General features: G+C 43.6%; 1 protein-coding gene across 1 annotated transcript in view; it reads left to right on the forward strand.

Moving 5' to 3' along the window:
- Positions 1-13,474, forward strand: part of LOC133445911 (ras-related protein Rap-2a) — a 34,847-nt gene extending 21,373 nt beyond the window's left edge. The window contains exon 2 of the mRNA XM_061723452.1: positions 11,655-13,474. Coding sequence (XP_061579436.1) covers positions 11,655-11,892 — 238 coding nt within the window. The 3' untranslated portion in view covers positions 11,893-13,474. The remainder of the gene's footprint in view (positions 1-11,654) is intronic.
- The last annotated feature ends 1,535 nt before the right edge of the window (positions 13,475-15,009 follow it).

A 15,009-nucleotide genomic window follows, 5' to 3' on the forward strand; every position in this document is an offset into this window, starting at 1 on the left:
GCAGAGCCGGATTAAATAAATGGACTACACTAGGCAGACTGTGATTTTTGGGCCCCCCTCCATCGATGTTATTTATGAAATCTTAAACTTACCAAAGTTACTAATAAAACTTAATTCACATTTTACATAGCATAGTCATAGTCAAGTTGGTTCTTTGTATTCCAAAATAAGTCATGTGTTGTATATTAAACAGTCTATCAGACTATTTTTAGATTTTTATTATTTATACGTTATTACAACGCTCTATTAAATGCTATTAAATTATACTTATCTTATCGATTGTGAGCATTTTGCAGAAAATCTTAATTAAATGTGTTGATTAAATTGAATAGTTAAATAAGAAGTCAAATCTACAAAGATCAATAAAATTTGCAGTAAGACAAAGTGTGCTGTAGTATGTATGTCTGTATGTGTATATGTATGTGTGTGTATGCGTATGCAGAGCCGTTTAGGAGATTTGCGAGGCCCTGTGTGAAATGGCCAGGGGGGCCCTCGAAATTTTTCGGTTTTTCGGGCCGGATCAGGTGTCTATATGCGCAATTTTAACTCTCCAATTAGCAAAATACTGGATACCTTCCCCTGCCTCATCATCATCTGGGCTTACCTCGACGCGGGGCCCCACGGCTGCTTGAGACCCGGGCGGATCGGTGATTTTTGTAACAAATTTATCAAACGTGCCTTTCAGAGAGGCATTAAACTCTTCCATTTTCTTTAGTTTTTTTCTTTTTTCATCCCCTGATGGAAATTTTCTGAATCTGTCTCGTTCTCTCGACATTGTGTGACAGTTTGTTCCAACTCCACCGTCTGGATCAGAGCAGCTTGTGTCTGCACTTGGTCTGATCAGTTGTATTGAACAACAGACACGCGTCATCATTGCACATATATTTATTGATATGCACAGACTAGTACATATTTAGGTCTGTAATGGATCGTGACTGTTGATATTTATAAGGGAAAAAACGAAAAAAAAAAAATTGGGAAAAAAAACAAAAAACGGCCCCTTGGGGCGCCAGGCCCCTTGCGGTCGCACGGTTCGCACATACCTTGCGGCGGCCCTGTGCATATGTATGCGTATATATATATATATATATATATGTATGTATACTAAATATAGTAATAATGCACATACATATATATATATATATATATATATATATATATATATATATATATATATATATATATATATATATATATATGCCTTAGGTTTTTACCGGCATGTTATCAACCATTAATATGTGTGCAGACAAAAAAAAAAAAAAAAAAATGTTTTTTGTCCCTCTGTCTGGGCCCCCCCCTGTCTGGGCCCTAGGCACATGCCTAGTTTGCCTTTGCGTTAATCTGTCTCTGGGTTATTTTTGATTACGTAGCACATCCATCAGTTCTGACAGATTTAAAGTCATTTTCTTTACGGTTTAATTCAAACTTGGGTTTATCTCATTTCCACTGGGCGGTTTGTCCGCTCGGTCGGTACGGTTCGGAAGAGTTAGAATGGTCCAGCCAATTCAGCTCAGCATTCCCACTGCAAGTCGGACCGCCACTGGGCATGTGGGGTTTAGACCAAGATTACGTCATGACATCTTGATTACATCATTGTTTTGGTTAAGTAATGTTAAAGTTTTTTTGCTCAAGTCTGTTTTTCGTTGTGGTTGCTTTAAGAGACTCAGGGACTAATTAGAGGGAGTGTCATGTGACTAGAAGCCCGGATATCCGGTGGAAAGCAAGAGAGCTGAAGAAAACCGGTCGCCTTTGTTTAATCCAGCAACATCTGCTTACGTTTTATGCCTTTGATAGCATCGTGGTTTTACTGTGCTGCCTCCATTACACTTGCTGCGCATAATTAGACAGCCAGATAAACTCCTTCCTGACATCACGACTCTGAAGACATTTGACTCTTTCCTCGCCACATCAATAAACCTGTGGATAAAGAGTCAAATGTCTTCAGAGTCGTGATGTCAGGAAGGAGTTTATCTGGCTGTCTAATTATGCGCAGCAAGTGTAATGGAGGCAGCACAGTAAAACCACGGCTTTCTGGCGGGCAGGACAACGCAGTTAAAGCTGGCAGATAACTTCAAAGCTGTCACACGCAGTCAGTGGACGTCTTTCAGAGCAGTGTCTAAACAGAGACTGACCACCACACTGCACCATGGCAGAGGCCGCAGCTTCATTTAAGACTCGCTCACGTGTCTCACGCTCTTCATCACAATCCAGTGCTTCATCAACTGGGAGCGCTGCAGCTAAGGCAAGAGCGAGAGCAGAAGCAGCTAAAGCACGTCTTTCCTATGCAGAAGAGGAAATCAATTTAAAGCTAGAAAAAGCTAAGTTGGAAGCATCTATGGACATGCTTAATTATAAGAAAGAGACAGCTGCAGCCATTGCTGAGGCAGAAGCACTTGAAGCTGCTTTTGAGTTGAACAGTGAGAACAATTTGCACAGTTGCAAATCAAGTTTGAATGCTCACCCATTAGATCCCACATTACGCACTGAAGAATATGTGATGGACCAAGCCAAAGAACGAAAAACTGATTTCCAGTCATGTGATAATGGTGTTGCAGTTAAAACAGAGCCAAGCACCAGCTGCCCCGTTCCACCTTCAGATCTCCGACCTGAAGCCAAACCTTTCCTTAAAGACCAAATGGACACTGGCGCTGAATCACCTCATCTCATCTCACACCAGACACACATCTATGAAGATGGAAGTATCAGACGCTCCCGCAAAGTTAAGGTCGACAACAATCCTGCTGGTCCTGTTCAGCAGTCCAGGCTCCAAAATGACACTGGTCTGTTTTATCCTATGTCTCCAAACTTCAATGATTCCAGCTCAAACATGAATGACTTTGTCCGATATTTTGCTCGTCGGGAGCTTGTGGCTACAGGCCTACTTCAGTTCAACGACCAACCTCAGAGTTATAGAGCTTGGAAACGTTCTTTTCGAACCGCTATCCGTGGTTTAGACCTGACACCAAGCGAAGAAATGGATCTTCTGCTTAAGTGGCTTGGCAAAGAGTCTGCAGACCATGTCGAACAAATAAGAGCAATACACATTCATCATCCAGAAGCAGGATTGGAAATGATATGGGACAGGCTCGAACAAACATATGGCTCACCAGAGGTAATTGAAGATGCTTTATTTAAACGAATCGACACCTTCCCAAAAATAACCAACCGAGATTATTCAAAACTAACAAAGTTGAGTGATCTACTGATGGAACTCCGGTCTGCCAAAGCTGAGGGAGACTTGCCTGGCCTCTCCTTCCTTGACACAGCAAGAGGTGTCAATCCAATCGTACAGAAGCTTCCATTTCGTCTGCAGGAAAAGTGGGCTTCAGTTGGGGCATCATACAAGCAGAAAAGACATGTTACCTATCCCCCCTTTTCTTACTTTGTAGACTTTGTAAGCCAGGAGGCAAGGGTTGCGAATGATCCTAGCTTCAACTTCATCTCTCACGCCGACACAGCTCCTAGGGCTGACAGGACAGCTTGGAAGCCCAACAAACTTCGAGAAGTCTCTGTACACAAAACTGAGATATCTTCCAGACCCACCTTTGCCACAGGTGAGTCAGCAATGGTAACTGATGACTGTGAGAAACTGTGTCCCATTCATAAAAAACCGCACCCTCTGCGTAAATGTCGTGTATTTAGAGAAAAGCACATTGAAGATCGCAAGATTTTCTTAAAAGAGATCAATGTGTGCTTTAAATGCTGTTCTTCGTCATCACACATTGCAAAGAACTGCAGGGAAAAGGTCCAATGTCTGGAATGCAAAAGTGAGAGACACACCACAGCACTCCACCCTGGACCTGCACCCTGGACAGAAAGGGCAGACCCCGCTCCACAGCACGGCGGGGAGGAGGAAACCTCAACTCAACCTGATGTCACAAACAAATGTACAGCGGTCTGTGGTGGAGATCTGACAGACAGGTCTTGCTCTAAAATATGTCTCGTGAAGGTATATCCAGCTGGCTGCAGAGACAAAGCAGTGAAGCTGTATGCAATTCTGGATGAGCAGAGCAACAGGTCTCTAGTTCGTTCACAGTTCTTTGACGTTTTCAATGACCAAAGTCCAAGTGCTCCTTACACATTGAGAACATGTGCTGGAGTAAAAAATTCAACAGGAAGAAGGGCCAGCGGCTATGAAGTGGAATCTCTGGATGGAACTGTCCGCATCCCATTACCCAGCCTGATAGAATGCAACAACATTCCTAACAACAAAGAAGAGATTCCAACGCCCAATGCAGCTCTTCATCATGCACACCTAAAGTCGGTAGCACACCTCATCCCAGACATTGACCCACAAGCCCCAATTATTCTTCTCTTAGGACGGGACATTATCAGGGTCCATAAAGTCCGCAAACAGATTAATGGCCCGAGCAACCTACCATATGCACAGAAGTTGGATTTGGGGTGGGTCATTGTAGGCAACGTGTGTCTCGGTAGTGTGCACAAACCAACGACGATCAACTGCTTCTACACCAACACCACAGAGCCAGAACGTCCTACTCTCTTTGAACCATGTCCTAACGTGTTTCGTATTCAGGAAAAATACAGCGACATCCAGGTCCCCAGTCATTTCACAACATATTCTGAGGAGGAATCTTCCTGTGAGAACGACCACCTTGGATGTTCTGTGTTTAGGCTGACCAAAGATGACAACCAGGTGGCTCCTTCAATTCAAGATGCCTGTTTCATGAAAATAATGGATGATGGACTACAGAAAGATTCAAACAACAGTTGGGTGGCACCATTACCCTTCAAACATCCACGTCAGAGGCTCCCTAATAACAGGCCTCAAGCATTGAAGCGTCTCATATCTCTTAAGCGGAACCTTGAGAGAAAGCTTGAAATGAAAGACCACTTTCTAAGTTTCATGGAGAGGATGCTGGAAAATGGTCATGCCGAGTTAGCTCCCCCGCTCAGTGAGAAAGAAGAGCGATGGTACTTGCCAATATTCGGTGTGTACCATCCAAAGAAACCAGGGAAAATCAGAGTTGTTTTTGATTCTAGTGCCCAATACAATGGTGTGTCACTCAATGATGTACTGTTAACTGGGCCTGACCTGAACAACACGCTGCTTGGAGTACTGATCCGCTTCAGAAAGGAAGCCATCGCGTTTACAGCAGACATAGAACAGATGTTCTATTGTTTTTTGGTAGAAGAAGATGACAGGAACGTCCTACGCTTTCTGTGGTTTCAGGACAACGACCTCTCTAAAGACATTGTGGATTATCGAATGAGGGTCCATGTCTTTGGTAATAGCCCTTCACCTGCGGTGGCTATTCATGGCCTGCACCAGTCTGTTCAGGTCAGCGAGTTCCATGTCGACCCTGATGTGAAGCACTTTGTAATGCGTGACTTTTACGTCGATGATGGTCTAAAGTCTCTGCCCACCCCAAAAGCTGCTATCGACTTACTAAAAAGGACACAGGAAGTTCTTTCCAAATCAAACCTGAGGCTGCATAAAATTGCAGCAAACAACAAAGAGGTCATGGAAGCCTTTCCATCCAGAGACCATGCAAGTGACCATGCAAGTGACCTTAAAGATTTGGATCTGGATGCAGAAACACCGCCAGTGCAGCGCAGTCTTGGAATCAACTGGAACCTCCAAACGGACTGTTTCTCGTTTAGTGTCTCCGATGAGATAAAACCTTACACTAAGAGGGGTGTCTTATCCACAATTAATAGCCTCTACGATCCTCTTGGATTTGTAGCACCAGTCACAATCCAAGGCAAGGCTATTTTGAGAGAACTCACTGCGAGCAATGGTGACTGGGATGCACCATTACCTCAAGAAATGGAGGAAGCTTGGACATCGTGGAGAGCTTCTTTGGCAGAATTGTCAAACCTTCCCATCCCCAGATCCTACACTGAAACTTCACCTTCAGCAGCTGTCAAAAGAGAATTGTGTGTTTTTTCTGACGCATCAACCAAAGCTATTGGTGCAGTGACATACCTAAAGATCACAGACACATCTGGACACAACTATGTTGGGTTTGTCATGGGGAAGGCCAAACTGGCTCCACGTCCTGAGCATACAATACCGAGACTGGAGCTCTGTGCTGCAGTGCTTGCTGTTGAGTTAGCAGACTTCGTCTCAGCAGAACTGGACCTTCAGCTCGATGCTGTAACTTACCACACAGATAGCAAAGTGGTCCTGGGCTACATTAACAATGAAACCAGGCGCTTTTACGTTTATGTCAGCAACCGGGTACTGCGCATTCGGAGATCTTCTCATCCAAACCAATGGCGCTTTGTGTCGACAGACCAAAACCCTGCGGATCATGCAACACGTTCGGTTGCTGCAGGCTGTTTAAAAGACACTAGCTGGCTCAGCGGGCCTAAATTTCTGTCTGTACCAGAGCCAAGTATCTCTAGGAGCACCTATGATCTTGTTGATCCAAGCTCAGACCCAGATATTCGCCCTCTAGTGTCTACTTTAAGCACTACAACATCTTCAAGGCAGCTTGGTTCCCAAAGATTTGCCAAGTTTTCTTCTTGGAAGACGCTGACTCGTGCTATTGCTCGCCTCAGACACATCGCCTGTCTTTTCAGCACCACCCTGGTGCAGAACAGCCCTTGTAAGGGTTGGCATTACTGCAAAGCAAAACTTGAGGTCGAAGAGTTGGATCAAGCTTCAGCCCTCATCGTTCGAGTGGTACAAGAGGAAGTCTACAGTCAAGAGATCAAATGCATCCAAAAACATGAGAAGATCCCCAAAAGTAGTCCACTAAAAAACCTGGACCCTTTCATTGACACACACGGTCTTCTGAGAATCGGTGGCCGCCTCCACCATTCAAGCTTGGATCAGAGTGAAAAGACTCCTTTGATCCTTCCTGGCAAAAATCACATTGCTACTCTACTCATCAGACACCACCATGAGCGGATTCATCACCAAGGTCGTCAGTTTACAGAAGGAGCTGCCCGTGCCGCTGGTTTTTGGATAGTTGGTGGGAAGAGAAAAGTGAGCGCCATTATCTACCAATGTGTAACTTGTAGACGGCTGAGAGCTCCACTTAGCATCCAAAAAATGGCCAATCTCCCAGCTGACCGTCTTTCAACAGACCCTCCCTTCACAAGTGTTGGGTTGGATGTGTTCGGCCCTTGGAGCGTTTCTTCACGACGTACCAGAGGAGGCCTTTCACTCAGTAAACGATGGGCTGTTATCTTTACATGTATGAGCATAAGAGCTGTTCATATTGAGGTCATAGAGTCCCTTGATACATCCAGCTTCATCAACGCACTGAGGCGATTTCTTGCTGTGCGTGGGCCAGTCAGACATATTCGCTCAGATCGCGGCACAAACTTTGTTGGAGCTTGCAAAGACTTGAAGATACCTTCAAACATTGACAATACAACTGTGAAGACTTACCTGTCAGACCAAGGTTGCTCTTGGACCTTCAATCCTCCACATGCTTCCCATTTCGGCGGAACGTGGGAAAGGATGATTGGTCTTGCAAGGAGAATTCTGGATTCCATGTTTCTCCAGCTGAGAGACAAACTTACCCATGAAGTGCTGGTGACTTTAATGGCAGAAGTAGCAGCAATTATCAATGGCAGGCCTCTTGTTCCTGTGACCACCGATCCGGATGATTCGTTTCTACTCACGCCAGCTGCTCTACTCACGCAAAAAGGGAATGTTGTTCCTGCTCCTGCAGGCGAGTTTGGGGCGGCAGACCTCTACAAGCGCCAATGGCGGCAGGTTCAGCACCTGTCCAACACCTTTTGGGACAGATGGCGGAAGCAATTCCTCCCGACACTACAAACACGCAAGAAATGGCAGTCCACTCATCCTAACATCAAGTCAGGAAGTGTTGTTTTGCTCAAAAACAGCCAAATACCAAGAAACGAATGGCCTCTTGGACTGGTAACGCAGACCTTCCCTAGCAAAGATGGGAAAGTACGTCAGGTTGAGATTAAGGTTATTAAACCAGGAGGGGCTACTGTCTTTCTTAGGCCTATCGCAGAGATAGTGCTTCTTCTTCCTTCGGATGATTAATTTGGACTGTTGGGTGGCGTGAAATCACGCCAGGCGGGGAGTGTTTTGGTTAAGTAATGTTAAAGTTTTTTTGCTCAAGTCTGTTTTTCGTTGTGGTTGCTTTAAGAGACTCAGGGACTAATTAGAGGGAGTGTCATGTGACTAGAAGCCCGGATATCCGGTGGAAAGCAAGAGAGCTGAAGAAAACCGGTCGCCTTTGTTTAATCCAGCAACATCTGCTTACGTTTTATGCCTTTGATAGCATCGTGGTTTTACTGTGCTGCCTCCATTACACTTGCTGCGCATAATTAGACAGCCAGATAAACTCCTTCCTGACATCACGACTCTGAAGACATTTGACTCTTTCCTCGCCACATCAATAAACCTGTGGATAAAGAGTCAAATGTCTTCAGAGTCGTGATGTCAGGAAGGAGTTTATCTGGCTGTCTAATTATGCGCAGCAAGTGTAATGGAGGCAGCACAATCATATAGTTCACGTTTTGAGTGTCGGCAGCACGGTGGCTTAGTGGTTAGCACTGTTGCCTCACAGCAAGAAGGTTCCCGGTTCGACTCCCAGGCCCAGCAGGGTCTTTCTGTGTGGAGTTTGCATGTTGCATGCTAGGTAAATTGATCATTCTAAATTGCCCGTAGGTGTGAGTGTGAGTGTGTCTGGTTGTTTGTGGGGACTGCGGGTGGAAAGTAGCATTTCTGCTAAACCCGGTGTATTTACACTGCTTAATATAGTGTTAATTAATATGCATTGTCCCGTCTAAATAAAACTTTGAAACATGTCAATCACCAGACTTTGCTGGTGGGGGGTCTTAGTTAGTAGCAGGGAATGGCTTGTTGTGGGTATGAATATACCACAAACACACAGCGAGTCGGTCCATTGAAAGTGTTCCTTTTCTTGCTTTGTATAGCGGCAGGGATTGAAGAAATATTGTAGCAGCCGGTTGTTTAAAGGATGTGAATGTGACGGATCTTCCCCCACCTCTGAAGACTGAGCTTTGTAATCGCCTTTGTTTCCCACAAACTGCATCAAAGACTCGCATGTTCCTCAGTTTCAAAGCTGATGTAGTGATTAAACTGACAAACCCACTTCTCAACCACTACCTTTTATGAATATAGTGCGGCAGTACATTTCATTTCACCGGCCATCTCCTCTGGCCGTGCTCAGAGTCGTCCAGTTCCACGGTGACGTGTCATGCGGCAGCAACGAGGGTTCAGGGCTCAAAGGATTACGGATTCCCCCTGCCCGTTAGGGTTAAAGCTCCACCGCTCGTTCCCCTTATACCAGGGGTCGGCAACCCGCGGCTCTGGAGCCGCATGCAGCTCTTTAGCGCCGCCCTAGTGGCTCCCTGGAGCTTTTTCAAAAATGTTTGACATTTTCTTTCCTTTTTTTCTTCTTTTTTTTCCTTTTTTCATTCTTTTTTTTCCTTTTTTCTTCTTGTTTTTCTTTTTTCTTTTTTTTCTTCTGTTTTTCCTTTATTTCTTCTTTTTCCTCTTTTTTTATTCCTTTTTCCTTTCATTTTTTCTCGACATTTCGACTTTTTTCTCAACATTTCGACTTTTTTCACAAGATTTTGACTATTTCCTCGACATTCAACTTTTTTCTCGACATTGACTTATTTCTCAAGATTATACTTCAACATTAAAGTGCATAATGAAAAAAAAAATCTTCCCCCAGTTATAACTAATATAGAAACATGCAGCATGTGTTGCCTTCATTCTAAGGCTTATACAAGACTTTTCATTTTTTGCGGCTCCAGACATATTTGTTTTTTGTGTTTTTGGTCCAATATGGCTCTTTCAACATTTTGGTTTGCCGACCCCTGCCTTATACGCTTCTGGGTCAGGCTTAAGACTCAGCGCAAAAAGGGGCTGGAAGAGTGGAGGTTCGGTGCTGCCCTGACCTTTGATCTGAAAATCTTCCCAACAAATCTAAATACCCTGCAAGCTCTAAAGCACGAACATTATCAAAACCACTGTTTTGACCTTCCACACTGAGCGCCCACATTTGTCGTCCAGCCAGGCATTTTTCTAATCTGCTAATCAATGGGTTAATTATTTCTATTTATGACAGGAAAAACAGCTCATGGATGGTTGCTTCAGCGTCAGACGTTACTGATGATGCGTCTCTGGTCTCGTTGACATAAGGCATTCCTCAATCCTTCCATGAGAATTGTGTCACGGGGTGGTTGGATGAGGACCCAGATGCAGGAGAGCGAGAGGCAGGAGTTCAGCAAAAAAGGGTTTATTTAAAAAAAAGGCAAGAACCAAAAAACACAGCAGAGCAGGATCAACCAAAAACACCAGCGCAAAACCTGAAAACTTGGCAGGACACATGGAGGAAGGAAACAGTACGGAACCACAAGGAGCAAGGGAAAGACAAGACCAGATATACACAAGGGGGTAACGGGACACAGGTGTGAACAATCAGGGCAGATGGAAGACAGGCGGGGCAGAACAGAAACACAAACTGGGGGAAATGTCAATCACTGACAAATTGTACCCGTCCTGTTCACGTCAAGAAGGAGTTCTGGATGAACTCATGTTAAATATCATCAAAAGGTGCAATGTAGTGAGAACCTGGAGAAAACCTCCACAAACTCCTCTTAGAAAAGCTTGATTTTTCATTCAGTGGTTCAAAGAAAGTGAAATAAAGCTCCATGATTGCTGTGACACACGCGATCTGCTTCAGATTTTGTCTTTTGTCCATTTGACCTTTCTTTTTTTCTCTCTTTTTTTAACTTTATTTAATACAAAACAGGTAACAATACAAATGCACAAAACAAAAAAACGCATACAGGTACAGGACAAGAGGAGACACTAGAAAACCAGGGTGGGACCGGTCCGGACGGCAGAGCCAGAGCGGAGTTAAATACATTCATTTGTTTGTGCTTTTTTTGTTGTTTTTTCTTTCCTGGACTAGGGCTGGGCGATATATCGAGATTTTAATATATATCGATATATTTTCAAACGCGATATGGTTCGAGACAATATCGTTTATATCGATTTAAAAAAAAAAAATTATGATTTTGATATAGCTTATTTTGTGACAAATTGACTTGAATGTTTTATTTGAGATTTGCACAAATGTTTTGTTATTTGCACAACTGTCAACCTCAGTGGAAAAGTCTGTCTGTTACTGTCTACATTGTATTAATTGCACAGTGTATTTTAATTTAATTGTTATGCAGGAAAGGGATATTTTGTTTTATTTTATTCAAGAAGCATTTTTATTCTATATATGCAGGCAGTTTATTTTTATTTCATTTGTTTTATACATTTTGATATTGTGCAGATCTCTGTTAATAAAGGAACCTGTGTGACATTTGGCACGAGGCTTTGTATTAAAACTGACTGTTTTTTTAAGGGTTTGCCTCAGAAAAAAATGAAGCTAACAGAGATGCTATGCTATAATGCTTTGGGGGAAACCCCAATTATGGCACAGAAAAAATATCGATGTATATCGAGTATCGCCATTCAGCTAGAAAATATGGAGATATGACTTTTGGTCCATATCGCCCAGCCCTATCCTGGACACACTCCCCCCATTGACTTGAATGAGAAAGTGTGTCCAAATTCCTGACCGCGAATTCACATATTTTCACATTTTACTCTTTTCCTTTTCTTCTGTCCGTTTGACCTTTCTAATGCTGGCGTCCCTGTGTGTCCACAGGTACGAGAAGGTTCCTGTGATCCTGGTGGGGAACAAGGTGGACCTTGAAAGCGAGAGGGAGGTGTCGTCCGGCGAGGGCCAGGCGCTGGCCGAGGAGTGGGGCTGCCCGTTCATGGAGACCTCGGCCAAGAGCAAAACCATGGTAGACGAACTGTTCGCTGAGATTGTTCGGCAGATGGACTACGCCGCCCAGCCGGACAAGGACGATCCCTGCTGCTCCTCGTGCAATATACAATAGCCCCGGGGGCCTCTGTGAACAGGTGTGGGGGGGGATTGGGGGAGAAACCTGCTGAGAGGAGCCTCCTTTGACTCACAGAAGACAAACACACACTTAGACACACACACATGCACATGCCAATTAAAGTGAAGAAAAAAGCACGGTTGAACGCAACAGATTTTAACTCAGAGATGCATAAAAGTTGCAGTGACGCGATAACTCTTAACGTGAGCGAAGCAAACATCCTTGAATGAAGAAAACCAGGAGTTTGCCGCTAGAGAAATTGACAAACAACAAAAATGGAACATGCCCTTGCCTTATGTTGCTCTCTTTTGCATTTTTTTTCATTTTTTTATTATCTTTTAAGTTAAAAGGAAGTGAAATCTTGAGCAAAGAATCACACATTTGGATCTTTATTATGATTGAAATATAGCTGTCTCTGGTTTTGTTTCCACATCGAGATGCATTCCTTGTCCTGATGAGCCCAGTGCAGGTAGCTACGGCACATGAGCCAAGCAAAGCAAGCTGTTTGAGTTGCAAGATTTAGATTTTGCGTTTGCGCGGTGATCCGTGGGAGGCTTTTCTAATCACAGGGCTGAACCAAAGAGGTGACCCGAAAGCACCTCAATTTTCTTATATTCTCTTCAAAGTAGTCACGGAGAGAAAAATGGAGAAGTCAGTGTCTTTTCTTGAAACATTGGTGCCGTCGTCTCGTTCCCATTTTCTCACTTTGAGATCAAAAAGCAAAGATAACAGAGTCTTTAACATAATCTGTGGTGTTTTGTTCTCCTCTCCGGGAGATAAATGCATAAAGCTGATGGGATGAGGAGCATTGTCAGTGAATATCTTCGACAGAAACGCCTCTCGTAAGCCTTTTCAGGAATCGGGGGACATTTAAAGAGAAGATGCCAACATTTGTTCCACTTCACATTGTCATTTTTCCTCCTCCGGTCTCAACATGAAATGTGGCACTCAAGGATCTCAGCGTCCTGATGCCTGAGTGTTCAAATTCATACTGACGAATCACAGTGAGGAAGAAGTGAACGGTAGTGTAAATATTTTGTACTGAAAGTGCCAGCTCGTATGAAGACACGCAAGGAAATGTCGACCGTATGCATGGCTAGAAAAACAAGAAAAAAGGACTCACTGTGGGAGATTATTATAGGCTGTGGAAATGTGCAAATCAAAAGACATACGCGTCTGGATCTGGACACTGTTTAAAAACTGTACATCTGTGTTGCCACGGGAACCAGACTTTCCCCGTGTGACCATTTTCATTGTTGATTTTCTATTTTTTTATGTGGCCATTTACTCTTTATCCCTCTATGAATGGTGACACTGTTACATTTGACACCTAAACAATAAAAGTGCGTTCAACACTCGAGTGCAGCTGCCGGGGCTTCAGTCAGAGCAAATGAATGAATGGATGCCTTCGCAGAATGTCGTTGGTGTGCGTTTTATTTTCTTTCCGCTTCTCTCTTCCACTTCCACAAAGGGGCTTTTAAAGTTTTAAACCCCCTGCTAGCTTTTCTCCATGATGTCGAATACCTTACGTTGCTCTGGGGGGGAATTATTCTGCCAGTTTCTGAACTGAAGTCCGCTTTTTGAAAGGTTTAATCATACATATTTAAATGTGTCAGGAAGTCAGGTAATTACTGGTGTATTTTTATTGTTCATGTTTAATAGGAACGTTTACGTGTAATAGATATCACTGATGTCGCCATGGAGATATTGACTGGTATGTATTGGAAATGTTTTACCCCTAAAAATCAGAAAATGGTAAAAAAAAAAAAATACAGTACTGACCAAAGATTTGGACACATCTTCTCATTCAAATAAATGGGGAAGTTTGTCCAAACTTTTGGTCTGTACTGTATATATATATGATAATATTTGTGGTGTGTAACTGTGTATGTTAAAAGGGGCCAGGAAGCATCTGCATGGGTGCAAACATCTGGGTTTCTGAAGCCTCTACCAGCCACCTTTGTTGGGACCGCATTCGTTCAGTAAACCAAATAAGATTAACGGGATTCTGTTGCATCACAAACCATACCACAATTTGGCAAAACCTATATATTTGTATTTTGATCCCACACTAGATGTTGCTTGTTTTGTATGAAGGTGTGTGTGAGAGCGAGTGTGTCCTTCACCAGCCCTCTTATACAGGACTGTCTCAGAAAATTAGAATATTGTGATAAAGTTCTTTATTTTCTGTAATGCAATTAAAAAAACAATTAAAGCTGCAAGCAGCGATGAACGGGCCCTCGCACTCACGGCCACCGCCCCCCATAAGCATATCAGAAATGACACCACCCACGACTTCCTATGTCAAACCATGCCGAAGTTATAGCAGAAAAAAGGGACCACCAATCAGAAGAAGGGGCGGGGCTAATTCAGGCCAACGAAGGTCAACGACTCCATAAATAATCTGATGACACCACCCACGACTCTCTATGTCAAACCATTCCAAAGTTATAGCAGAAAATCGGGACAGCCAATCAGAAGAAGGGGCGGGGCTAATTAAGGCCAACGAAGCTTAAGACTCATTACAGAGTCCCATGACACCACCCACGACTTCCTATGTCAAACCATTCAAAAGTTATAGCAGAAAAAAGGGACAACCAATCAGAAGAAGGGGCGGGGCTAATTCAGGCCAATGAAGGTCAAGGACTCCATAAAGAATCTGATGACCCCACCCACGACTCCCTATGTCAAACCATTCCAAAGTTATAGCAGAAAATCGGGACAACCAATCAGAAGAAGGGGCGGGGCTAATTAAAGCCAACTAAGCTTAAGGACTCATTACAGAGTCCCATGACACCACCCACGACTCTCTATGTTAAACCATTCCAAAGTTATAGCAGAAAATCGGGACAACCAATCAGAAGAAGGGGCGGGGCTAATTAAGGCCAACGAAGCTTAAGAACTCAGTACAAATTCCCATGACACCACCCACGACTTCCTATGTCAAACCATTCAAAAGTTATGGCAGATAAAAGTATTCTAGGGGGCGCTGTTGAGCCGTTAGGCCACGCCCATTAATGCAAACCATGAAATATCAAATTTATCGCCAAGTCTGGCTTGCATGCAAAATTTGGTGACTTTTGGAGAACTATCAAATATGGACCAATCACATGA

The sequence above is a fragment of the Cololabis saira genome, chromosome 6 (genome assembly GCF_033807715.1).
Source record: "Cololabis saira isolate AMF1-May2022 chromosome 6, fColSai1.1, whole genome shotgun sequence".
Lineage (NCBI taxonomy): Eukaryota > Metazoa > Chordata > Actinopteri > Beloniformes > Belonidae > Cololabis > Cololabis saira.